We start from the raw sequence: 27,730 nt of genomic DNA on the forward strand, positions 1-27,730 counted from the left end.
TTCAGCCAGATCGGTCTATTTCTTTGTATTTGGCATTCGTTTGAATCGAGGAAGTCGAGTGATTTTCAAAAAATGGACGAAAAAGAATTTCGTGTGTTGATTAAACACTACTTTATGAAAGGCAAAACGCCTCAGGAGACTAAAGAGAAGCTTGATAAACATTATGGTGACTCTGCACCTTCGATTAGAACAGTTTATAAGTGGTTTCAAAATTTTCGGAGTGGCCATATGGGCACAAGTGACGCTGAACATTCTGGACGCCCTGTTGAGGTTACTACTCCAGAAATCATTGATAAAATCCATGATATGGTGATGAATGACAGAAGAGTGAAGGTGCGTGAGATTGCTAGTGCTGTGGGCATCTCGAATGAACGGGTACATAATATTTTGCATCAACATTTGGACATGATAAAGCTATCCGCAAGATGGGTGCCGCGATTGCTCACGTTTGACCAAAAACGAAATCGTGTGAAGTGTTGCAAGGACGGTTTGCAGCTGTTCCAGAAGAATCCGCAGGACTTTAAGCGTCGTTTCGTCACTGTGGATGAAACATGGATACATCACTACACTCCTGAGACCAAAGAACAATCTTAACAATGTGTTACCAAGGGGGGGGAATCTGCGCCAAAAAAGGCGAAGACCGTTCCTTCAGCCGGAAAGATTATGGCGACTGTCTTTTGGGATTCGCTAGGAATAATCCTCATCGACTATCTGGAAAAGGGTAAAACTATTACAGGTGCATATTATTCATCGTTATTGGACCGTTTTGAAAACCGAGCTGCAAGAAAAACGCCCACGATTGGCCCACAAAAAAAGTCCTTTTCCATCACGACAACGCACCAGCTCACACCTCAGCAGTTGTGGTCGCAAAATTAATGGAAATAGGGTTCCAACTCGTTTCACATCCCCCCCCCCCCTATTCTCCAGACTTGGCTCCCTCGGACTACTATTTGTTCCCCCAATATGAAGAAATGGCTGGCGGGAAAAAGATTTTATTCAAACGAGGAGGTGATTGCAGAAACGAATGGCTATTTTTCAGACTTGGACAAATCCTATTATTCGGAAGGGATCAACAAACTAGAGCAGCGTTGGACGAAGTGTATAAGCCTAAAAGGAGACTATGTTGAAAAATAAAAAAGGTTTACCCCAAAAAATTAAGTAGTTTTTATTTTTGCACGGACTTTTCAAACGACCCTCGTACTTGAACGTGGTAGAATAGTACATTATATTGAAAAGCCGAAGTGGTACTTGAAAGCGTTTCGACCCTTCATTTCAGCCCTTAATCGTATTTCAAAGTTCCAGTCCAAAAACAGACCGATAAGTACACAAAAGTTCAGACAAAATAATTTTACTGTTTTCGTGGAAATTTTGAAATGGTTGAAATATTTTCTCTTACTACAATAGTTTTTAATAAAAGAAGAAAAACTATTGGTCCTTCATCCATTTTGTTTTTTTAATATTTTGGTCCAATTGAATAAGAGCTTTGACCTATCCATCCCTCTTTATTTATAAACAATAAGATAAATACTGCGTTTGTTAAATTATTTATATTTTATCTTAATGGTAAATAAATAAATACAAAGAAATCATAAATTGAAGTACTTAAAACAAACATTTTCTAATTTTAGTAGTTGATTAACATTTAAATTGGACAAGTCGGTAATGATGACCTAACTGTGCGGGTAAGGGGTGGGGGGAAGGTAGTAGAGGACATTTCCTGTCAGTGGTGCCAACTGTCATGACTGTTGGATATGGGATTAGTATTGATCGGCTATTTTAAATGGAAATTCAATTTTGTTTTAATATATATTTTTTTTTTTTCTGTTTCCAAATATTAACCTAGTCAATAATGAACGGCACCAGTTGTGCAATGTTTGTTTTGTGAATCACGTTATTTTTATTTTTATTGATCGATATAGAATTGTTTTCCCATCGATAGGCTTGTTGACTTAAATATTATTTGGGGAGGTAGTCATATTGTTATGTTATAGTATATTTATTTTTATTTTTTTGAAGGTGCCTCATCACTCTTAAGACGCACCTGTTCTAGGCTTATCTTCTTCATTAGGAGTCAGGATTCTGCAGTGCCTTTTCTCTTCATCTCTCTGCCAGACCTCTGGCTGCGTGGGCCGCTGAAAAAAAAAAGAAGACCTTTTGAAGTGGTCCTGTCCCTGACTTTTATCATCCCTGCGATTTATTTTTAATCATACACTAACCAGACATTTCTCGATGCTTCTATTATCCCCAAAATGATCGCGCCCAGACGAGAAGTATTTCCTAGCCTTGCCCCCATGCATCTTGATATCCGGTAAGGCCATCAGGCTTTCCAAGACGTTGACGTCACTAGAATTAATAATTTCCCGGATTTTTTTTTTTTTTATGATCCCATGCACTCCAAAACTGCAGATAACTCAAAATAATGAGCAAAAATTCCTAGTTTGGTAGATAAAAATACGTATCTCTTAAAAATAACTCTCAATCGTCATTTGGCAAACTTTTTTTATTACTATTACTATTATTATTATTAATTTCCCCCCCCTTTACATCAGAACACTTGTTCAAATTGTCATCACCAGTTTGTAAATGTAACATGATGTAAATGCTACAAAACATTCGTTTGAATTAATGTGTGAGTGAGATTCGGTGGATACAATCCGGCGGTTTTGCGAGAAATACAATATTTCCTGTGTTTGCGCGAGTATATCAACATGTTTGGCCAGGTATATATATTTATATTTAATATATTTAGATATTTACACTCTGTATCTAGTTAAGATGAATAGCGGAATCTGTTATTGGACTCCCACGCGGAGGTCCAGGGTTCGAATCCGGCTGCTGACCCTTAGATTTTCTCTTCCTAGGAGCTTCTTACAGCTCTCACTGACCGGTGATGGACAGTGTTGTCTGTAACGAGAGAGAACACTGTCCGGAGGCTGGCAGGGCACTGGAAAAAGCTCTGGGCGCCAATAACCTTAGATGTTGAGGCTAGGCCTTACAATACCAGGATCTCGGGATCCCGAATACCGGAATCCCGGACGATTTTTGTCCGTAATTAAAAATCGGTATTTATGTAAAAATACCGGTATTTTTGTATTACATTGGTTGATAAAAATTGAATTTATACACAATTTATCATTTTTCAGATACAGAATTTAATTTATTATCTTCAATTATTGCTGCTCTTACTCCTGTAAAATTAACAGTAGATGCATTATGCCGAAAAGATGCAAATCTTTTGACGGCTGACGCTTCTTTGACATTTATGTTAAATACTCTTTCCCAGCAAAAATCTACAATTGCATTAGAATTATTGGAAGCATTAAAATCTCGAATTTTACTGCGACGAACTGAATTATCACAAATACTTCAGTATCTGCAAAAAGGCTCACAAGATGTTGTAGAAGTATTTAAACGCATATCCAAATTTACAATCATTAAAAAAATTGTAAGCTTAACAAAACGGCTCACACATGAAAATCTAGAAGATACAGAAAATATGGAAGTTGTGCAAGAAACATCCCTTCCAATATCTTTTCAAATTAGTAACGAAACAATATTAGAATCTGACAAGGTAAACGTAAACGCATTAAAGAGAAAACTACAGGCAGCAATAGACGAAACACTAAATACTTCACCCGTGCCTGCGTTTAAAAAAATTCCAAGTCTGGAACAAAAAATAAAAGATGAAATTACTTTTTTTGAAAAAACAGGAACCAAAGGAACGTATTTACAAAATGTGTATGATTTCTTAATGACAATAGTGCCGACAAGTGTAGAATCAGAAAGAGCTTTTTCAGCGGCTGGTTATATTTGTACGGAAATTCGGTCCTCGCTTGATGATGAAACGATTGATTGTTTATGTTTTTTAAGAGCATACTTTAATAAACAAAACGCAACTTATTAATATTGTTTCATAAATACTTTCAATTAATTATATTTTTCGCTTCTTTAATTACATAATGCCATGCGAGCCTATTATATGTAAAATATAACATAAAATTTAATATGTACTTTTTTTATTTGCACGATTTTTTTATCTATTCCTACTCTCTATGTAATAAAATTAATAATATCTACTCATTTCAGAACAATATTTATTAGATTTCAGCAATTATTTGTTAACAAGTCAATATAATATCTGATGTAAGTAAAAATATAACTAGTAAATTTTTTATTAATAATACCGGTTTTAATGCCGGTATCCCGATATTTCAAATTTCAAATATCAAATACCGGCATTCAGATTTTGCTTCGGTATTGTAAGCCCTAGTTGAGGCGCCTTAAATCATTAAAAAAAAAAAGAAAAAAAAAGGGTGGAATCTGTTAGACGTTAATTGCAAGAGAAAAGAGGCTATCTCGACATGATACCTAGTTTGCTGGTCAATCCCGAAGAAGATCTCGAACCTGTTGGGGATTCAGTCGGCATGGAGGATTGTTAGGGATGATAGGAGAGCCGATACGATATGGTACTATAGGATTAGGGCAACGAGAATCAGTACTGTTGGTATTTCCGATATTCTTCCTTGGTTAGCTGCTGTACAAGATCAGTGTATATAGTCTCAAGTTAACGACCTAGAACAGAGAGCATTAACCATTTATCGTAGTATTTTCGATTGAAATCTCTGTACTGTCTGTCCTAAGGTTTGCCTGTTTGGCAGAGTCCCAATAGGATGACTTAGGTTTGATTTAGTTTTGTAGGTTCGTCCATTTCTTTAAAATAAGATTACCAGATTTTTTTCCCCTGAAATCCAGGGGACACCTGGCAGCAGCTCAATGTATACAGGATGATTGTATCGTTACTGTTGCCGGACGGTGATTAAGTTTAAGTTTCTCAAAGTAAATTCAATACTACTAATTAATATACACTATAAATATAATAAATCCGTACTTTGATATGCCATATTTGTGTATGCATTTGTACTTTTGTTCGCCTTGGTGTAAATGTGTTCATCACTTACCTTGTTTGCTTCTTGGTTGGTGCTTACCTCAGTCAGTTCCATAGCTACCTTCACATCCGGTTGGCGCAACATGCTTCTAGTGGTAGGGACCGATCCACTCTCCGTCCCTTTACGCTTTCCAGCCACGTTCACCACCTTCTTGACTGACTTAGTAGGCATATTTGAGATTTTTATTAATATTTTTGAATTTTCAAAAAAACGCTTTGTTATGTTGCTAGTGTTTCCACAGTAACTGTTATTAATACTTGATAAAACATAATATTCTTGTTCTGACACAATTAAAGTCACAAGTATTTTTGTGATGAATGAATTTTTTGTAATAGGTCATCTCTTGAACTAAGTTTTGTAGCAAATTCTTAGCACAAGTCCTAGGAGAGTTAGTGATGATAGTTAACGGAAAAACTTTTTCAATTGAGGACAGAAGTACGAATTCTGGGACTCTCCCCGAGAAACGGGGACGCCCTGGTAACCTTACCTTAGAAGTTCCTTAACTTTGGCACCCTCTGTTATAGCTAGTCTTTTAAGTCTAGTTTGTGGAACCATTTTACTGGTTGGTCTATATAAACAGCGTACTGTACAAGGAACAGAATTGCTACTGAAGAAAACAGGAAGTCAATCAAGCTGGGGGAATGAATCTAGAGTGTTGCTTTACAAAGAAAAAGTATTTTCAATTTAAAAAATTTTTCTTCGACCTTCAACTCATTCGATTGCCTTATTAAGATGAGAGAGAGACAGAGTGAGAGAGAAGTTCTATTATTGAATGCCCTCGTGGTCGAATCCCGTTTGACCTTCTTACAACATGTTTAGAAAATCCTTGACCATTTAAATCGTTGCTAATCCAGAATTTATTCGTGCTTTATTGAATAATTTATTAAAAATAATCATGAATCAATAGAAAATCTATTTTAATATTAAATCCGGTTTGTACACTCTCACAACTTTTAGCGTGGTACGAAAGGTTCCAATTTCTCTTTTCCGAAGTGCCGAATGGCTTCTATGCTCTTACGATACGTGTAAGGCCAATTCAATAGTGAACGAAGAACGTCTGTGAGGAATAGGGTGTTTCTTCTACTAAGATAGCGGAACATCCAGAGGAGCTGAGCAAAAATCCATTCATTAAACTCGTACTTCCCGGTCGAAGGATCTTTTGAACGGCCAAGTCCCTTGGTGAGGTATCAAGTCCCAAATATTATGTTACAACTTAACGTGATTTGTAATTTTTGATTCTTTTTTTTTTTTTTTTTAACCAATCTCTCCTTTTCTCCTTTATTTTGGAGTGCTACTCAGTTGTCTTCCTTCCGAAAGAAATAATCATTGACAGATTATATTGTTTATTCCGGAGCTCACTCTAGTTCCGTTGTGGAGTCTGACCTCTCTCCACTTCTGGACTTCTGTTATCTTCAGTCGCTAGTTGCGATACTAAACGATAACCAGTCTTTTATTTCCGGTGAAGGAAAACAAAAAAAATAAATAATAAATAAATCTGGTGGAAACAGCCTTAAGATTTTCTCTCACTATATTCTTAACGTTTTAACAATTTTTTTTTTTTTTTCAAACTATGAATTTTTAAATATGTGAAAACTGCACATTACCTCAAAATGGTATGTTAGAGGGAGGTATTTCCGGTTGAGGAATTCCAACTGCTAAGTTTCAGTCGAGTCCATTGGCGAGACCCCAATCGAAACTATAAAGATACAACTTCCGGTGTTTTTTTTCCAGAACATTTTCTTGTGCTGCTGAGGACCTCAAAATATGGCTACTTCCGGTGAGAACGGGAAATAGAAAAATTAGTCTCGATTGCAATACTTTCCTCTCAGCCTAGTAAGAGGGAATAAGAAGAGATCTGTCTCAAATATATGGTTAGGTTAGCAGTGCTGGTTGTGGATATTGGACTCCATAAGTGAAGTGGAATTCCGTATACCACTCTACTGATGCATGAAAGTCTGATCCAGTCAGAGATACAACTACAACTAAATATGCACGCTGTGACGACTAAAATAAAAGACAAAAAAAGATCGTTGAAAGATTAGATGACGAAAAAATTGTATCTTCCTTACGACTTTGCGAAATATCTTTATTCTTTGGTAATGTTCCTTGTTTATAAAATAGCAATTAAAATAAAAGTTAACAATAAAACAAGAGCTTTATCACCAAAATAAATCTTTAAACACTAATAAAGTTAACTAAATAAATGAATACAAGCAATAAATAAATAAAAAACGGAAACGTGTAAAGGAGGCCTTTTTTGTAGTAGTAGTTTTGTTTGTCTTAACATTTGACGACAGAGTTGTTATTTTAAGTAAGTCTGTTGTATTAAATGTTTATTTTTTTTAATGTTGACGTTAGATGTTGACGTACTTATACAGGAAATGCTTTGTTTTAAACTTATCATGTGCTTTTATGTCTACATAGGATTTATTCTTTATGTTTTCTGAAGTTTCTTTTAGAAGAAACAAAAAAAATGCGTGAGTCAGTAAAAAAAAAAAAAAATGAGAGCTAGTCATCGTGACTTCTAATTGGATGACTTTTATGACTAGCTCTGATTAATTTCATTTCAGTAATTTAGAATGTCTGATTTTTTTTTTGTTAATTTATTTAGTAATTTACAATCGGTATATAAATATATACCATCTGTGAGGCGTCACAGTAGCCGATCGGTTAAAAGGTGAGACCCGCAAAGCTAAGATGTATTGCGGTACTAGTCTAGACCTTGCATTTTATTTAATGTGTTAATATGAGGAATTTATAGTAAAGTATGTTAGGCGGTTATAGGCTAGACCCGCAAAGCTAAGATGTATTGCGGTACTAGTCTAGGCCTTGCATTCTATTTAATGTGTTAATATGAGGAATTTATAGTAAAGTATGTTAGGCAGTTATAGGCGAGACCCGCAAAGCTAAGATGTATTGCGGTACTAGTCTAGGCCCTGCATTTTATTTAATGTGTTAATATGAGGAATTTTGTAGTAAAGTATGTTTGCTAGTCGCTTCCGTCTACGACACCTAATTGGTAGTTGGACGTAAAGTCTGCCTGAAAAAAATAGGCAATTACTTTACTTTACTACTTTTACTATACAATCAGAGAATATGGTGATGATGTAAGTGGTGCACGTGAAGAGCAGGAGGAGAGGAACTACCCAGTGGTAGCGTAAATATTTTTCCTAAAACTATTGTTACACAAAGTAAAATTACTTTAATAAATGTTTAAAATCATAAAATAAATTGTACACACAGTACCTACCTAATAGATAGTTTTATTTTTAATTAACTGAAAATTACTTTTAAGATGGGGGTCGATGGAGATTTCGAAAAATTATATATAGGGGTCCATAATCAAAAAAAGGTTGGCGACCCCTGGGATTAGAGCAATTATAGGAGAGCAATATGGAACTGGTGATGTTTTGTCTTGGCAACTAATTGTAAGATTGGGGATGTTGAGGACGTTGTGAAGAGTGAGGTTAGTGTAGTTTTTTTGTTTTAAAATGTCCGTCCAGTCTGTATGTCTGTAGGTTTGCCACATTAGATTAGGATATCATAATAATCGTCGTGAGCTCCTGTAATCTATTTAGAGCGTCGTCCGAATATATGGTGTAAGACACGTTCCGTACTGCTTATCATTTAAACGTTTTGTGCCCAATTACAAACTGATTGTATAATTGCCTAACTTATTGACGTCATACCTAGTGAACGATCAAATGAATTACAGGTAAGTTATTATTTATTAATAAGACTATAATTGCGTATTTACTATCTAAGCTAATGGAAATATACAATATTCAAATAAAAGTGTACAAATATGTGACAAAATATGAGGTTCCAATTTACGCACTACCGGTGAATTGTCTGTCACGCTCTTGTCACAGTACATTTCCTGTTAAATTTTACGTATATAGTGCAAGGAATATTCCATTGAATAAATTCTTTTTAAGAAAGTTACCATGGTGATAATGTTGACATTTTTCCTTTTTTCTTTTCATTGATAAAACAGTAATGTAAACAATGTAAAATTACTTTAATAAATGTTTAAAATCATAAAATAAATTGTACACACAGTACCTAATGGATAGTTTAATTTTTTATTAACTGAAAATTACTTTTATGATGGGGGTCGATGGAGATTTCGAAAAATTATATATAGGAGTTCATGATCAAAAAAAGTTTGGCGACGCCTCTTCTATAAAATCGTAAAAACAGAAAAAAAAATCCCTCCCCCTCTAAAATCGCCCTTAAATTAGACGATTTTGGACTAGAAGGTCAGTTTTAGTATTGACGATTAGTACCAAAAGGAAATATCAGTTTTCTTTTGGTGTCTGCTACTATTTAGTTTTCGACTTTTCCTGTCATATATGTGTACACATACACACACATACAAACACACTAACACAAAGCGCGAGACCTCGAAACAACTACTTCCGGTAAGTAAAAGTTAGTAGTAATTTAGAATCTGATGCGATCACTGTACTTCTTCCTTAAAGCTAGTTCCTTCCGGTTTGTGTAAATGGTAATTAATTGTTTATTTATTTAATTCAAAGCACGACAAGATCTGTGAACATTAGTGCCCATTTTTTCGGTGCCCTGCCGGCCTCCGGCACAGTATTGTCTCACAATAAAGTGTGGAAATTTGAGCTCCTAGGAAGAGAAAATCTTATGGCCAGCTGTTGGATTCGATTCCGGAATCTTTCCGCGTGGAAATCCAGGACTCACTGAACACTGAGTAAATCTAATTCTAGTTATTTATTTATTTATTTTTTTAATAAATATTTTTGACACAATTATATTCATTCATAAAGATAACCCATTAAATATGAGGGTCAGCCTACTACGAATCGGTTAGTGATATTCAAGTTGTATTATATATTTTGGAATTCCCCGGATTTTATAAAACGTCACAGTGGTAACTGTATCAGTTGTAAATAATAAAATGTTTGTATATATAACCCTGAACTAAAAACTAAAAACTATTGGATATTTTTTTTTGTAATGTCTGTGTACTCACGTGATTTTTTTTTTACTTCCGCTATTTATAGGAAGGTAACGGAAGAAGAAGTAATCGCCTATTGTTTGAGGCGGGGCTCCAATCAGGTGTCATAGACGGGCGGAAGTTCGTACTTTACTATAAACAATTTTTTCTGACAGAAAGGAAGTAGTCATAAGCGAGACTCGAACCGGGGATCTCCTAATTACAGATGCAGACGCTCTGGACCACTTGAAGTATTATAACTATGACGTAATTTTATTTTTAATATTTTACTTCCTTTTTTTTTGGCATTGATTTCCGCCACACAGCCAGCATCGTCTAGGTGCTTATCACTAGAATATCACTCACTCTCCATTCTTACTTATAAATACGAGGGTCGTTTGAAAAGTTCGTGCAAAGTCAGAGAGATAGCACTACTGGCGCGTATCGAGGTTATGTTTAGTTAGTAGCATCTCTTGGAAGAACACACACCAAGTTTCAGCCAGATCGGTCTATTTCTTTGTGTTTGGCATTCGTTTGAATCGAGGAAGTCGAGTGATTTTCAAAAAATGGACGAAAAAGAATTTCGTGTGTTGATTAAACACTACTTTATGAAAGGCAAAACGCCTCAGGAGACTAAAGAGAAGCTTGGATAAACATTATGGTGACTCTGCCACCTTCGATTAGAACAGTTTATAAGTGGTTTCAAAATTTTCGGAGTGGCCATATGGGCACAAGTGACGCTGAACGTTCTGGACGCCCTGTTGAGGTTACTACTCCAGAAATCATTGATAAAATCCATGATATGGTGATGGATGACAGAAGAGTGAAGGTGCGTGAGATTGCTAGTGCTGTGGGCATCTCGAATGAACGGGTACAGAATATTTTGCATCAACATTTGGACATGACAAAGCTATCCGCAAGATGGGTGCCGCGATTGCTCACGCTTGACCAAAAACGAAATCGTGTGAAGCGTTACAAGGACGGTTTGCAGCTGTTCCAGAAGAATCCGCAGGACTTTAAGCGTCGTTTCGGCACTGTGGATGAAACATGGATACATCACTACACACCTGAGACCAAAGAACAATCTAAACAATGGGTTACCAAGGGGGGAATCTGCGCCAAAAAAGGCGAAGACCGTTCCTTCGGCCGGAAAGATTATGGCGACTGTCTTTTGGGATTCGCAAGGAATAATCCTCATCGACTAACTGGAAAAGGGTAAAACTATTACAGGTGCATATTATTCATCGTTATTGGACCGTTTGAAAACCGAGCTGCAAGAAAAACGCCCACGATTGGCCCACAAAAAAGTCCTTTTCCATCACGACAACACACCAGCTCCACACCTCAGCAGTTGTGGTCGCAAAATTAATGGAAATAGGGTTCCAACTCGTTTCACATCCCCCCCCTATTCTCCAGACTTGGCTCCCTTGGACTACTATTTGTTCCCCAATATGAAGAAATGGCTGGCGGGAAAAAGATTTTATTCAAACGAGGAGGTGATTGCAGAAACGAATGGCTATTTTTCAGAGCTTGGAAAAATCCTATTATTCGGAAGGGATCAACAAACTAGAGCAGCGTTGGACGAAGTGTATAAGCCTAAAAGGAGACTATGTTGAAAAATAAAAAAGGTTTACCCCAAAAAATTAAGTAGTTTTTATTTTTGCACGGACTTTTCAAACGACCCTCGTATACATTCGCTTCACACATTCATCCCCTCTACTATTATACAGCTATTTACATACAACCTTACAACTAACGGATGGATCAGTACTCTATATATTCCTGCCATCCTTATAGCTTAACCTGAATGAAAATCACCGTAATCCTTCTCTAATCATTTTCTTGCATTCATTCTAATCGGCTATAACTTTTAAATACACTTCACATTTCATTGCTAGCTCTGCTACAGATATTTAAGCACACAGATGTTGCTGGAGAATATTATGTCTTCGTAGCGAAATGGGTGCATCTAAATACCTGTATATGTCATCAAACATTTGTTTCCTTTTCTACTATACATTAACGTGGACATATCCATTATTATATTGTTCGAAATCTTCCTCCTCATTGCAATCTACGCAAAGAGGAGAGATGGACCTTTTGTTGATCCTGTGAAGATACGATCTCCGCACACCGCGTGGTTCGCTCCTCTCAGCCTGCTTATTGTCGTGACAACCCATTTATTTTAGTGACGGTTTCCCTTAAACCATGGTTGTCTAGGTAACTGTTCTCTGCCATAGTTTTATAGAATCTCCCTTTATTACCATTAACTGTAATCTGTCTGCCATTTTTTTGTAGTGCTGTTTTTTTTTGCAATTGTACACTTGATATCGGTGTGTGGTAATTTATAATTAGCCATTTCCCTCACTATTGGTGGCTTCCTTTGCAAGCTTATCAACAATATCCATTCTCTTTTATACCATTTTTGTCTTTAATCAAAATTTTTGTGCGATAAAAATGAGTAAAATACGTCAAACAAATTAAAAATACCCCCGTAAAATAAGAAAAGTATGAAATGATGATTAGAAAAAAATAACATTATCTAGCAATTACTTCTGTTTTGTTTCACTAGAGATAGAAGTGCTACTTTCCGCAATGCTGACGTCATAAATACTGTACTCGTTTACTCACTTTCACTTGGGCAGCAATGGCGGCGGAGGTTTCTAAATTCAGTTTCTAACGGAAGTAAGCCATTTGAGTGCCCCTAATGAGTGTACGCTGACAAGACTTCCTTTTTGATCACCCCCCTCCACTTCTCCGAGTTCTAACTCACAAATTCTCATCGAACTCCAGAAAATTTGACTCAAATTCTATTTCTTGACACTTTGGAGAGAGCCTGACCTCCAATTCCTCCCCCCTCTCATAGAACTTCCCTTTTCAAGTGAAAGTTGAAAGTAGATTTATGTGTTTCTATTCACCGTACAAAGTTTAAATATAAACTCTGCGTAAAAAAAAATCTTAAATTACGGAAAATTCTATACCTTAAGGTGTTACATCCGGTCAACCTATTTTTGCTTCAAATTTAGAACTACAGCTCCACATTAGATTCAAGTTGGCAAGCCTGTACAATTAACAATAATTGACACTTTAGACCAGTGATAATTAACCCTTTTTTTGTCGCGGCACACTTTTAAAACAATTTCAAAATTTGGCAGTACACTAACGATAAGATATGTTTAAAAGTATTTTACTTATCCCATAATACACTGTGTAAAATAGTTTATGTTTATTTTCAATATAAAATAAAATAATATGTATTACAAAAAACGAAACAGTAAAGTAAAGTAATTGCCTATTTTTTCAGGCCGGCTTTACGTCCAACTACCATAAATTAGGTGTCGGGGACGGAGGCGACAAGCAAACATACTTTACTACAAAATTCCTCACATTAGCACATTAAATAGAATGCAAGGGCTAGACTAGTACCGCAATACATCTTAGCTTTGCGGGTCTAGCCTATAACCGCTCGGCTATCGTGGCGCCTGTAAGAAACAACAGTATTTGTTTATTAAGGGATTAATTACAAGTTAATAATAATAATACTTTTAATGAGAAATTTGAGCTTGATGTTTTTTTGATAATTACAGTTTATATTTGGTCGTATAAATGATAATGCTACTCTCATATCGTCTTCTACAATTTAATACATAACTTTTTATTGTATGCATTTCTCAAAATTTGGGTGGCACACTTCAAAAATTTTCGCAGCGGCACAGTGGTTGAGAATCACTGCTCTAGGGGAACGCCTAAACAATTTTGCTACTCATAATTACCATTAATTTAATTTCCCAGGAAAATGGTTTTTTTTTTTCGTAAATAACCGTTATAGATCCGTCCCCGCATACTACTTACATTGAATTAAAAGAAAATCGTAAGAGCCGTTTCTGGAAAAAGGGTTTAAATAGCTGGAAAATTTATTGGAAATTGTACTTCCTGTTACCCGATTTTTTGGGGAACGGATGTCCAGCATCCTCTTCCGGCTGGAAAGAAAAAAAAAAAGGTAAATTGGAACTTACTACGTATTTTCGGTTTGGATTTACAATATATTTACCCTCACGGACACAGCCCGCAACGGAAAATGTAAAAGAAAAACCTTTACCGGATGCAGAGGACCTCAAAACTCAAACAAAGTTTCTAAAATGCGGCAACATTGTATCACTTCCTGTTACTGTTCTCTCTACCCAGTTACTACTAAATCAACGCTCCTTAACCATTTTGTACACAAATAAAACAACAGTTTTAAGTCGGAACAAATTTAAATGTTAAAGATCATGAAAAGAACAAAACCGAACAACCGGAATTTATAAATAATAAATAAAAAAGTATAAATGATGCCCCCCCCCAACCAAAACAAAACGTAATAAATTCCGATGATACGATTTCTGGATGATAATCATCACAGTTAGTAAAAAACCAATCGGATCGGTCATCTTTTACAAAGAACAAGATTCAGTTTTCAGTCCTATATATTGTGTATATTTCAGTCTTTTTTTTTTTATATACAATACATAAATGGTAATATGGGGGGTTTTATATATAATAAATATATGTACATATTTGGTTATCTTTTGGTTTATTATCAATTATTATTTTGTGACATTTATTTTTTAAAAAAATTTACTATTTAATGACAATATTATTGATGTTGATGCGGTTAATGGAGTCGGCAAATTTGTCTTATCTCTTTCAAATTTATGGACTTAATTCTAAAGTTTATAAAATTTTAATTAAAAAAGAAAAAGATGTTTGAAAATTCTCTGAGAAAGCAAGGAAATTCTCTGAGAAAGCAAGGAAATTCTCTGAGAAAGCAAGGAAATTCTCTGAGAAAGCAAGGAAATTCTCTGAGAAAGCAAGGTCTTACTGGAATCTAAAAGAGGGTACACTCGTTTTGCCAGAATAGAAGGGTCAGATGATGTTCAAAACCCGCGTAGAAGTCTGACGTCATTGTTCTCCAGAACACAAAATTCAATTTTTTTTTTTTTGTCCAGGGTTTGTTTTTCTTAAAATTTACTATTGCAGCTACAATTTCTCCAGCTACAAGTAAATCTGATAACTGATAGCCTGGAAGGAGTTACCACTCCAGTTATTTGGTAGCTCTCCAATTCCTCGTGATTAATAAAAAGAAACAGAAGAGTTCTGAATCATTTTGAACATCCTTCGAGTTACAGAGTATGAATTTACAATCCAAACTCTTCAACGACTCTAAACGATCTATTTATACAAAGTGCGAATGAGCATTCTTCAAGTGGATGATGAGCTAGAGTCCGGCTAATGGGGCTGCAGCTAAAAAAAACAAGTCAAACTATACGCAACATCTACCTTTGGAAACGTTTGGTAGTATCATTCCTTCTGTTAGGCTGGGATATCCACAGGAACCTCAAGATCGCCCCAGAAGAAATTAGCAGCTAGTCCATTTTCCTTCCTGTCGCTTACACAACCCCCCCCCCCAAGGGTCGATAACCCAGACAATTTTATTTAACTGAAAATAAGTTTTCAATACATCGTTCGTTTTACAGATGGTTATAATGTTGTCACACCTGTTCATATCCGTCACTATGCTACCATTGGTATTAGCAGACTGTTCAAATGTACAGGTAATTACCAACAGAATATACAAAATGTAATGCCTACATAATATTATTAATTCTATTTTTTTGTGGATTTCTTTTACGGCTCTTAAGATGATGCTGTCGTATAGATTTTAAATTTTCCTTCATTACCGGAAGTGCTCATCTCAAATTGGTCTCTCTGTTGCTTCCTGTAACCCTTACGCTCTTTTCACTCTTATCTCTGTCTCTTTTAAACATCCGCCCCTCCCTCTATCTCTCTCAGTATGTATGTATGTCCAAACGGAAGTGATTCCAACGATTCTCTTCAAACATTCCTTAAGCTTATTGAACTCACGAAAGAACTACAACATATATTTTAATCATTTCTCCAGAATAGGATGAGATTTGACTTCTCTCCAAAGTGTGAAATCCGAGTTTTAAGTTTTATTCTTGCAAAATGACTCCTAATGTTTTCAATAAACTTTGAACAAACTTACAAACTAATAGTTCTATAACTATTAAAGTAAAAGTAAAGTAATTGCCTATTTTTTCAGGCGAGCTTTACATCCAACTACCAATTAGGTGTCGTGGACGGAGGCGACTAGCAAACATACTTTACTGCAAATTCCTGATATTAAACATTAAATAAAGTGCAAAGCCTAGACTAGTACCGCAATACATCTTAGCATTGCGGGTCTAGCCTCTAACCGCCTAACATACTTTACTATAAATTCCTCATATTAACACATTAAATAAAATGCAAGGTCTAGACTAGTACCGTAATAAATCTTAGCATTGCGGGTCTAGCCTATACCGCCTAACATACTTTACTATAAATTCTTCATATTAACACATTAAATAAAATGCAAGGCCTAGACTAGTACCGCAATACATCTTAGCTTTACGGGTCTAACCTCTAACCGCCTAACATACTTTACTATAAATTCCTCATATTAACCATTAAATAGAATGCAAGGTCTAGACTAGTACCGCAATACATCTTAGCTTTGCGGGTCTAGCCTATAACCGCCTAACATACTTTACTATAAATTCCTCATATTAACCATTAAATAGAATGCAAGGTCTAGACTAGTACCGCAATACATCTTAGCTTTGCGGGTCTAGCCTATAACCGCCTAACATACTTTACTATAAATTTCTCGTATTAACCATTAAATAAAATCCAAGGTCTAGACTAGTACAGCAATACATCTTAGCTTTGCGTGTTTAGCCTATAACCGCCTAACATACTTTACTATAAATTTCTCGTATTAACCATTAAATAAAATCAAGGTCTAGACACCGGGAATCGCACCCAGTACCACAATATATATTAGCTTCGCAGGTCTCACCTCTAACCACTCGGCTACCGTGGCGCCTTCTATAACAATTATTTCAAATAGTTTTTCTTTGATAATTTTATTTTAGGGCATCTCTGTTGGGGGATGGGAGTTGGCTATTGTCCAGATTTGAAGGGCAATTTCTATATCAAAGTATGGTTATAAACTATAGAATGTAAGAGAGGAAAGGTAAGGAAAGGCTCAGTGGTAGATTGCTATACGGAGATCCCGAGGGTTCGAATCGAGCTACCGGCTCTCAGAATTTCTCTTCTGTAGAACCTCTCACACCTCACTTTCCGGTGATAGAGCTTAACCTAAAAATGTGCTCCAAAAAAAAAGTCCTAAGCGCCAATGACCTCATGATGACGTAACTTAAAAAAAAATTAACTAACATTATTATTACTTAAATTTCAGTTCCGTGCTTTAAAAAAAGTATTAAAGTTAGACACCTTGAGAATTTCAGATTCAAAAAAAGTCTTCAAAGTGTTTACAATAAATTTATGTACATCTGTTCGTAGAACAACACGCTGACGTTAAAAGATTTTTTTAAAAAATCACTTCCTCAAAAAATAGATAACCGAAAATATTTATTTATTTATTTATTTATTTATTTATTTTTTTAATAGATTTTTTGAAATTTAGCCAATTCATTCATTAAAAAAAAAAAAAATCTCTCTTTTACGTTAATCTACAGGAAATTAATTTAGATTTTGTAATTACATCAGTGCGTATAGTTTTAACGTTTTAATGAAATGGCAAAATATTCTGTGACCTATAAGATTTTTAGCGATTCATTTTATTGAAACTTTTCATTTTTTTTTGTCTATCCTTCCAGCAAGTTAAGGATCTTTTTTACGTCATAGGTGTAGTTTTTAAAATTGTGCTTAAATTATTATTTCTTACGCAGTATTATTTCTTAGGGTGTAAACTTAAGTGAATTGACGTAATTCAGGATTTTATTTTTTATCCAGAATTGTTTGTTTCCTGTTTCTGGTTTCTTGTTTCTTATAATTGTAAAATTTAATTTCTCTTAAAAGATAAGAAATTAATTGTGATCATGTTTAATTTCCACCGGAAGTACCTATTTTGACGTCGACTTTTGAGTCTGCAAAACAAAAGTTACAATTTTTGGAAGGAGTGTTCCTCGAAAAGGTACCATTTCAGTACTAATTTATGGTCTTGAGTCTTATTTTACGATTTTGATCTAATCGCAAATACCCCCACTAATGTTCTAAAAAAAAAATATATACTTTTGTCCTCGGTGGAACTCCAAAGAGATCCGGTCAAAAATTGAACCCGATCACAATTTTTCCTCTTAATTAAAGTAAGGTAAGTAAAGTAATTGCCAATTTTTTTTCAGGCAGGCTTTACGTCCAACTATCACAAATTAGGTGCCGTGTACGGAGGCGACTAGCAAACATACTTTACTATTAAATTCCTCATATTAACACATTAAATAAAATGCAAGGCCTAGACTAGTACCGCAATACATCTTAGCTTTGCGGGTCTAGCCTATAACCGCCTTACATACTTTACTAAAAATTCCTCATATTAACACATTAAATAAAATGCAAGGCCTAGACTAGTACCGCAATACATTTTAGCTTTGCGGGTCCAGCCTTTAACCGCCTAACATACTTTACTACAAAATTCCTCATATTAACCATTAAATAGAATGCAAGACCTAGACTAGTACCGCAATACATCTTAGCATTGCGGGTCTAGTCTATAACCGCCTTACATACTTTACTAAAAATTCCTCATATTAACACATTAAATAAAATGCAAGGCCTAGACTAGTACCGCAATACATCTTAGCTTTGCGGGTCCAGCCTTTAACCGCCTAACATACTTTACTACAAAATTTCTCATATTAACCATTAAATAAATGCAAGGCCTAGACTAGTACCGCAATACATCTTAGCATTGCGGGTCTAGCCTATAACCGCTCTCGACTATCGTGGTGCCTGTTTCCTCTTAAGTAAAAACTAAAGGGAAATTGCGTTGCACTTCCGAAATTTATTTTTAAATTATGTAACAGTAGTCAAATGAAAGTACCACCTATATTTCATACTTTTATGCATTCCCCTGTACTTCAGAAATGCATCACGCAATACATTATTATGTGTAAAGAATTGGCAAATTTTAATTACGTAATCTCCGACATTGTTGGCAAACTTTTAGTAGTGTTTCATCCATCTTCAGATGCGTTTCTAATCACTCCATTCAAATAGTTTTACTAATTAGGGTTAATTGAAAGTTGTGAATTACTGTGCCTTTATTATGACGTGTGCAGTGATTATGACAGATTATTGCAGCAGAGGCCTTGTTAATAAAACAAGTTCATGACCATTACAAATTAAAACATTTCGTAAATTGAATAATGCATTTTTTCCTCGTTTAATTAACTATTTAAGAATTTTAGAGATTGTTTAATTTACATATTTTAGCTTAAGGTTTAACGCCCTAGGGCTGATTAGAAGTGGAGGGGGAAACCATAGTTTGGTCATTATTGTTCCTCAGAAGTTCCTAAATGAAGACGTTTTTGGTGGACTCCAGAATTTGGACGGTTACTTGGAGCAGCAAGTGGGGGGGGGGAATTTTCTATCAAGCGTAAACTCAAAGTAAAGTAATGCCTATTATTTCAGGCGGGTTTTACGTCCAACTACCAAATTAGGTGTCGTGGACAGAGGTGACTAACAAATAATACTTTGCTAAAAGTTCCTCATATTAACCTTTAAATAAAATGCAAGGCCTAGACTAGTACCGCAATACATCCTAGCTTTGCGGGTCTAGCCTATAACCGCCTAACATACTTTACTACAAATTCCTCATATTAACACATTAAATAAAATCTAAGGCCTAGACTAGTACCGTAATACATCTTAGCTTTGCGGTTCTAGACTATAACCGCTCGGCTATCGTGGCGCCAAAGTCAAAGTATATATTGTATTTTGAGGGAATACACGCTTGACTCTCTCTTACAATTGTTACAATCTATGCAATATAACACAATACTCGTAATAATAGGAAAGGGATTACCACTATTGTCGTGTACTGGATTCCCACACTACGACCCAGGGCTCGAAACCAGCTGCTGGCCCTTAGATTTTCTTTTCCTAGGAGCATCTTATAGAGAGCGTCTGTAACGAAAGAACACTGTCTAGAGGCTGGTAGTGGACTAAAAAAAGTTCCAGGCGCAAATAACTACAGTTGTGGTTGCGCCTTCAATTGGGGGAAAAAAACAAAAACAAACAAACAAATAATACATGTGTTGTTAGGAGTATAGTCGGCCAAGTAGATGTAATTTCCTTCTTGCATGTCGAAGGTCACCCTTCACCACATGTACACAATGTATAAGTCCATCTCTTTCTCACTCTCTGGCGTGCTAATTACGAATTCTGTCATAGCACCAGCGACCGGTCGCAGTCCTATTCAATATTCTTCCTGCAACCTCCACAGGAATACCAATAGAGGGTGTCCAAGCCGATCGATCATGTCCCAAAATGTAATTATAAACTTTATGCCACTATCCTCCTATATTTGCATGGGAGTAAATGATACATATGATATATAATGCTTTTTAGTAAAATGAATTTTTTCCACTTCCGCTCAAATTTTGAATTTCACGCACATAATGAATGCGTTCTTTTCTTCTTCTTCATTTAAGTTAACATCTGAGATCATGAGCGTCGCCAGAGCGTTTTTCAGTCCACTTTCGGCTTCTGCCAAGTGTTCTCTCGTTACAGACAAAACTGGAAGAGAATAGCTAAGGGCCTGGAGCTTTATTGGAACCAGGGATTTTTCTGCGTGGGAAATCCATTGTTTGCTAACCACTTAGCTAAGAAAATCCCTTTCTTCCGTTTAATTTTATTGTAATTAACATCATTTTCAGAATACTTACCGACTTCCGGCTGATCAATTCTCCAAATTGCCAAACTTCCATGTTTTTAGATTTAATATCTCGTAATTTTTAATACGGAATGGTTAGTCGCAAACTATATTTATCCTTTTTTGATCAAATAACGGTTTGTAAAAGTTCCCAAATGACGTCACAATCGGAAGTAAGAGCAGGAAGGAATTAAATTTAAATTGGTTTATAAATTGCAATTATCCACAGGAAACCAGAAATGCTGCTTATTTAAGATAATTTGGGTAAGGCAAATTAGAGCAAGGGGTGGGGGCCCTAGTGGTAGATAATTAAAGCGCGATAAATGCTGTATAATTTTAATATTGAATTAGGATTTTATTAAATTATTAAAAATAAGAGCAATACTGTCGAAACCTGTCTTTTTTTTCTCTCATTTAAATGCTAAAGAATCCAAGTTATATTCCTTCTTCGAACTTCCTAATTTTTAAGGATATTTACTAAGTATTTAGTAATATTATATAGTTATAGTTGTAACCTAGCGGTCGGTTGAAGAATTTAATATATTACAAGGGATTAGTTCAGTGGTTAGCGTTTCTCACTGGATTAGATTAAGATACTGGCCCTTAGTTTTTCTCCTCATTGTAGCGAGAGTGCACTGTACTGGAGACCGGCAGTGCACGGAAACAGGAACTTGGCATCATGACCTTAAGATGTTAATGGGTCTTAAATGAATAAACAAAATGGCGGCAATTTGGAGAAAACCCCTGCCATCATCTACGAAAGCTAGAAATATTGGACCCAGATTGAATACCCATTCTTCTTTAGGCAAGCAATATTGCAAGTGAACAACTGCGCACGTGCAAGGAGGCTGTGAAGGCGTACAGCCTTTAGGGCAGTGCTTCCCAACCTATGTGCCGCGGCTACGGTAGAAGTGTGCCGTGGCAAAAAATACAAAAAAATTATAATGGCATTGCATTAAAACTAATTATAGGTTAAAATATTATAACCTCATATTCCTATAATAAAATAAAACACAAAATGAGGCGGAAATACCGTTAGTTTCTACACAAAACAAACCTCACTTCATCAGTTCTGATTGGTGGTGACGCCCCATAACAATATCAACAGTGATGGGCAGAACGAGTCCACCTTTAGAGTCGTTGGATTTGAATCAGTTCCAGGGTTGGAATCGTTCACCTGATTCTAGCCTCTGTACTTACCCACAATGCATTAGTACAAAATGTCACCACAATTTGCTAAAATATATCATTAACAGTTAGCTTCCCTAGTTAATAGCAAAACTATATTTCTTTAACACACATTAAGAACTATCCCTAATTTCCAATTGCTCTGATAATTATAAAATTAACAACGAATATTAACACAAAACTAGGCTAGTCAAATATAAAAAAATTAAAGCAATGCAGTTCAGTCATTATCTAGCTTGACCACTGGAAGACCTGGAGTTAGCTTGCTTCAAGAGGATTCAAGATGGAGAATTAGTAAAATATGTCACATAGCTTTCTTCGTTCTTCTTTATTGAACTGTTTGGTTTTTGGTAACTTTAATCTCATTTAGAGGGGCTTTTAATCACTTTCTTTTAGTTAGGGATGAATTACAGGCACTTCTTGATGGCATCAATAATGGGGCATTAAAATAAAGAATTTCTTTGTCTTGAAGATTCATTGCTACTGTATACGATGTAGTTAATTGTATTGACAGAGAACGGTAATGATTGGGTTTGTTATTAATGTTACAGCCTGCCACGAAAAATTGGTATTTTTGTAGGATTGTAATAGTGTTGTTATTGTACAGCACTAGCTGAGAGCAGTATACGTACGGTGACCATTATTTTTGTATCAAAAAAACAGGACAAGGAGCAAAATAACCTATAGAAAGATTAATACGTTTAATAACACGAGATCGGTTATTACAAAACAATGGCCATATAATATGGTATAGGTTAGTTTAGTTATTAGTTTTTACATGACGTTTAGCGATCGATGTTTACACTAGTCGACTAGTCTACTCTATCGGTAAAACAGGTTGCGTTTTACGCTAAAGGTTCGTCCAAAGTTAATGTACACAGAAAATTTTTTACTAAACGATTATTTGCGAACTTAATTATTATACATTTATACTATATTTTTGCATTCAAAAATTAAATTTGAGTATAATTTAAATTCATTGAAAAACAGGACAAATAAATAAAAAAACAGGATATTTATGCTTAAAAAAAAGAAAAAAAAAAAGGACAGCGTCTTAAAAAAGAGTACTGTCCTGCTAAAAACAGTACGAATGGTCACCGGAAGTATACGTCATTTTAAAAAGAAATGGGAGCATTTCAGTTCCATGTGTGCCGTTTACTGTTGACTAATGTGCCATGGACCAGTAAAAGGTTGGGAAAGCACAGCTTTCAGGGCGATTCTTCCAATGTTTAGGTTCCATTTTTAGTAGATTTATTTGCTTATTAAAAGTTGTACTTATTTCTAAAATCCAGATAGTTATAAAAGATTAAGAAAAACTCTTTTTTCTGCAACCATGTAGGAATGTTCTCATTACTCAATTAAAATCAGCTGTGTAATGCCCAACTTCCCACACTAGTGGGGAAAAATTCCCATTAGTGTCACTTTCCTCACTAATGAGTGAAAAAACTTTATTGTGCTTCCTTGATATAAGAAGTTTTGTTATTAAATATTTTCTGTAAAACTTTAATAAGCTTATTTAACGTAGCTAAATAATTAAAAAACGAATATTAAAAAATAGAATAAAAATTGAAAGGAATATAGAAATAAAAATAATACTTTAATAAATAATTAGATATTTTTAATTATAACAGTTAAAAAGGTTATAGTGTTACCTTATAGAAATTTAAAATGGATTCTAGTGATTCCTGTTTAGTTTTTTTTTTAGTTAATAACCCTAATGGTTGCAGAAAAAATATAATATTTAACTCGAGTGTAAAGTATTTTCCTCACACTCGGCAATTTGCACTTGCACTCGCCTCGCTTCGCTTGCCCGTGCGTGCAAACCCTGCCTCGTGTGAGGAAAAAGTACTACTTTCCACACTTGTTAAATAAATAACTATTTCTATAACTATTTCGGGTGCACCATGAGAAGCTACGGCACTATTTACCTGGAACAAGGGAAGGTCTTATCTTGTTTATGTAAACAAAAGTCTGTTAAAATCCAGTAACAAATTCTGCGTCATACATAACATTCTAATAATTAATTTATGCGTTTGAAGATTACTCAGAAATAATGTTCATTCTTCCTTCTAAAGTTTTGATTAAGCAGTTTTTCCTTATTATTTTTTTGGGGAAATTCAGGAAAATCAATCAGAATTTTTATGTTTAATTATTATGGATAAAAAGGAATGGATTCTGTTGGTTACTTAACACGGTAATTAAGGATCTAATTTCGAAACAATTGATATCACAATGTTCTGGGAAAATTCATCAATTAACTTCTCTACTCATTGTTCAATATGGTATAACATGTACAAATCTAGACGTTTGCTGATAAGTTGCCATTGTTAAGTTGTGGTAGTCTTATCAGTAACATTTACCTTTAACGCCCTCATGAGTGCTCGCTCGTTAGCTGTGAGAAAAAAATTTTACACCGGAAGTAATAAAAATAGGGATTTACCTCTTTTTTGTTTATCACTTTTTTTTGTTACTAATTGTATTTATTATTATCGATAATGTTCGACGTGCATTTAACGTCATTGCATCTCGATAAATTTCGTCAGTTTATTGTAACATGTTTTTCTTTACTTTTCATTTAGTGTGTGGTCTTTTGTTTTAGCCCCCTCTGTTCGTTAGTAACAGTTATCGTGTTCAATTTATTGTAGTTGCTTACGTAAGTATCTTTTTACAATTTTTCGTAATTATTTTGTTTGTTTTTTAAAAAAAAGGCATTTAATGACGGCCAACCATTTGTTTTTTATTCTTTCTTTCATAAAAGTTATTAACTTTTTTATTCTCCTCCAATGGTAAAGTATTGCAATTGTTCAAAAATTAGATTTAGCGCTTATACCGGAAATACAATGTTTGATGTATCCTTTAAGTACGATTTTTTTTTGTACAAAATGTGGCGCTTATGTTTTTGTCTGTCGCATCGCTTTCAATGAGCGATCCGATAACTTAAGTTCGATAACTGTGTGAACGAAAAATACAAATAATTTAAATAAGTAAAGTAAAAAGCCTATTTTTTCAGGCGGGGCTTAGTTACTACCAAATTAGGTGTCGTGGACGGAGGCGTAACATACATACAACATACTTTACTATAAATTTCTCATATTAACCATTAAATAAAATGCAAGGCCTAGACTAGTACCGCAATACATCTTAGCTTTGCGGGTCTAGCCTATAACCCCTAACATACTTTACTATCAATTCCTCATATTAACACATTAAATGAAATGCAAGGCCTAGACTAGTACCGCAATACATCTTAGCATTGCGGGTCTAGCCTATAACCGCTCTCGACTATCGTGGTGCCTGTTTCCTCTTAAGTAAAAACTAAAGGGAAATTGCGTTGCACTTCCGAAATTTATTTTTAAATTATGTAACAGTAGTCAAATGAAAGTACCACCTATATTTCATACTTTTATGCATTCCCCTGTACTTCAGAAATGCATCACGCAATACATTATTATGTGTAAAGAATTGGCAAATTTTAATTACGTAATCTCCGACATTGTTGGCAAACTTTTAGTAGTGTTTCATCCATCTTCAGATGCGTTTCTAATCACTCCATTCAAATAGTTTTACTAATTAGGGTTAATTGAAAGTTGTGAATTACTGTGCCTTTATTATGACGTGTGCAGTGATTATGACAGATTATTGCAGCAGAGGCCTTGTTAATAAAACAAGTTCAAGACCATTACAAATTAAAACATTTCGTAAATTGAATAATGCATTTTTTCCTCGTTTAATTAACTATTTAAGAATTTTAGAGATTGTTTAATTTACATATTTTAGCTTAAGGTTTAACGCCCTAGGGCTGATTAGAAGTGGAGGGGGAAACCATAGTTTGGTCATTATTGTTCCTCAGAAGTTCCTAAATGAAGACGTTTTTGGTGGACTCCAGAATTTGGACGGCTACTTGGAGCAGCAAGTGGGGGGGGGGGGAATTTTCTATCAAGCGTAAACTCAAAGTAAAGTAATGCCTATTATTTCAGGCGGGTTTTACGTCCAACTACCAAATTAGGTGTCGTGGACAGAGGTGACTAACAAATAATACTTTGCTAAAAGTTCCTCATATTAACCTTTAAATAAAATGCAAGGCCTAGACTAGTACCGCAATACATCCTAGCTTTGCGGGTCTAGCCTATAACCGCCTAACATACTTTACTACAAATTCCTCATATTAACACATTAAATAAAATCTAAGGCCTAGACTAGTACCGTAATACATCTTAGCTTTGCGGTTCTAGACTATAACCGCTCGGCTATCGTGGCGCCAAAGTCAAAGTATATATTGTATTTTGAGGGAATACACGCTTGACTCTCTCTTACAATTGTTACAATCTATGCAATATAACACAATACTCGTAATAATAGGGAAGGGATTACCACTATTGTCGTGTACTGGATTCCCACACTACGACCCAGGGCTCGAAACCAGCTGCTGGCCCTTAGATTTTCTTTTCCTAGGAGCATCTTATAGAGAGCGTCTGTAACGAAAGAACACTGTCTAGAGGCTGGTAGTGGACTAAAAAAAGTTCCAGGCGCAAATAACTACAGTTGTGGTTGCGCCTTCAATTGGGGGAAAAAAACAAAAACAAACAAACAAATAATACATGTGTTGTTAGGAGTATAGTCGGCCAAGTAGATGTAATTTCCTTCTTGCATGTCGAAGGTCACCCTTCACCACATGTACACAATGTATAAGTCCATCTCTTTCTCACTCTCAGGCGTGCTAATTACGAATTCTGTCATAGCACCAGCGACCGGTCGCAGTCCTATTCAATATTCTTCCTGCAACCTCCACAGGAATACCAATAGAGGGTGTCCAAGCCGATCGATCATGTCCCAAAATGTAATTATAAACTTTATGCCACTATCCTCCTATATTTGCATGGGAGTAAATGATACATATGATATATAATGCTTTTTAGTAAAATGAATTTTTTCCACTTCCGCTCAAATTTTGAATTTCACGCACATAATGAATGCGTTCTTTTCTTCTTCTTCATTTAAGTTAACATCTGAGATCATGAGCGTCGCCAGAGCGTTTTTCAATCCACTTTCGGCTTCTGCCAAGTGTTCTCTCGTTACAGACAAAACTGGAAGAGAATAGCTAAGGGCCTGGAGCTTTATTGGAACCAGGGATTTTTCTGCGTGGGAAATCCATTGTTTGCTAACCACTTAGCTAAGAAAATCCCTTTCTTCCGTTTAATTTTATTGTAATTAACATCATTTTCAGAATACTTACCGACTTCCGGCTGATCAATTCTCCAAATTGCCAAACTTCCATGTTTTTAGATTTAATATCTCGTAATTTTTAATACGGAATGGTTAGTCGCAAACTATATTTATCCTTTTTTGATCAAATAACGGTTTGTAAAAGTTCCCAAATGACGTCACAATCGGAAGTAAGAGCAGGAAGGAATTAAATTTAAATTGGTTTATAAATTGCAATTATCCACAGGAAACCAGAAATGCTGCTTATTTAAGATAATTTGGGTAAGGCAAATTAGAGCAAGGGGTGGGGGCCCTAGTGGTAGATAATTAAAGCGCGATAAATGCTGTATAATTTTAATATTGAATTAGGATTTTATTAAATTATTAAAAATAAGAGCAATACTGTCGAAACCTGTCTTTTTTTTCTCTCATTTAAATGCTAAAGAATCCAAGTTATATTCCTTCTTCGAACTTCCTAATTTTTAAGGATATTTACTAAGTATTTAGTAATATTATATAGTTATAGTTGTAACCTAGCGGTCGGTTGAAGAATTTAATATTATATTACAAGGGATTAGTTCAGTGGTTAGCGTTTCTCACTGGATTAGATTAAGATACTGGCCCTTAGTTTTTCTCCTCATTGTA

At 35.2% G+C, this 27,730-nt stretch overlaps 1 protein-coding gene across 6 annotated transcripts in view; it reads left to right on the forward strand.

Moving 5' to 3' along the window:
- The window catches only part of IP3K1 (inositol-trisphosphate 3-kinase-like protein), a 180,973-nt gene that overhangs the window by 89,780 nt on the left and 63,463 nt on the right, over window positions 1-27,730 (forward strand). The window contains exon 3 of one of the 6 annotated variants that reach the window (XM_074127020.1): window positions 15,432-15,509. The exons of the other annotated variants lie outside the window; for them this stretch is intronic. Coding sequence (XP_073983121.1) covers window positions 15,432-15,509 — 78 coding nt within the window. The remainder of the gene's footprint in view (window positions 1-15,431; window positions 15,510-27,730) is intronic. 6 annotated transcript variants of the gene reach the window in all.

The sequence above is a fragment of the Rhodnius prolixus genome, unplaced genomic scaffold (assembly GCF_049639745.1).
Source record: "Rhodnius prolixus isolate KJV_2025 unplaced genomic scaffold, Rpr scaffold_3, whole genome shotgun sequence".
In the NCBI taxonomy this organism is placed as follows: Eukaryota; Metazoa; Arthropoda; class Insecta; order Hemiptera; family Reduviidae; genus Rhodnius; species Rhodnius prolixus.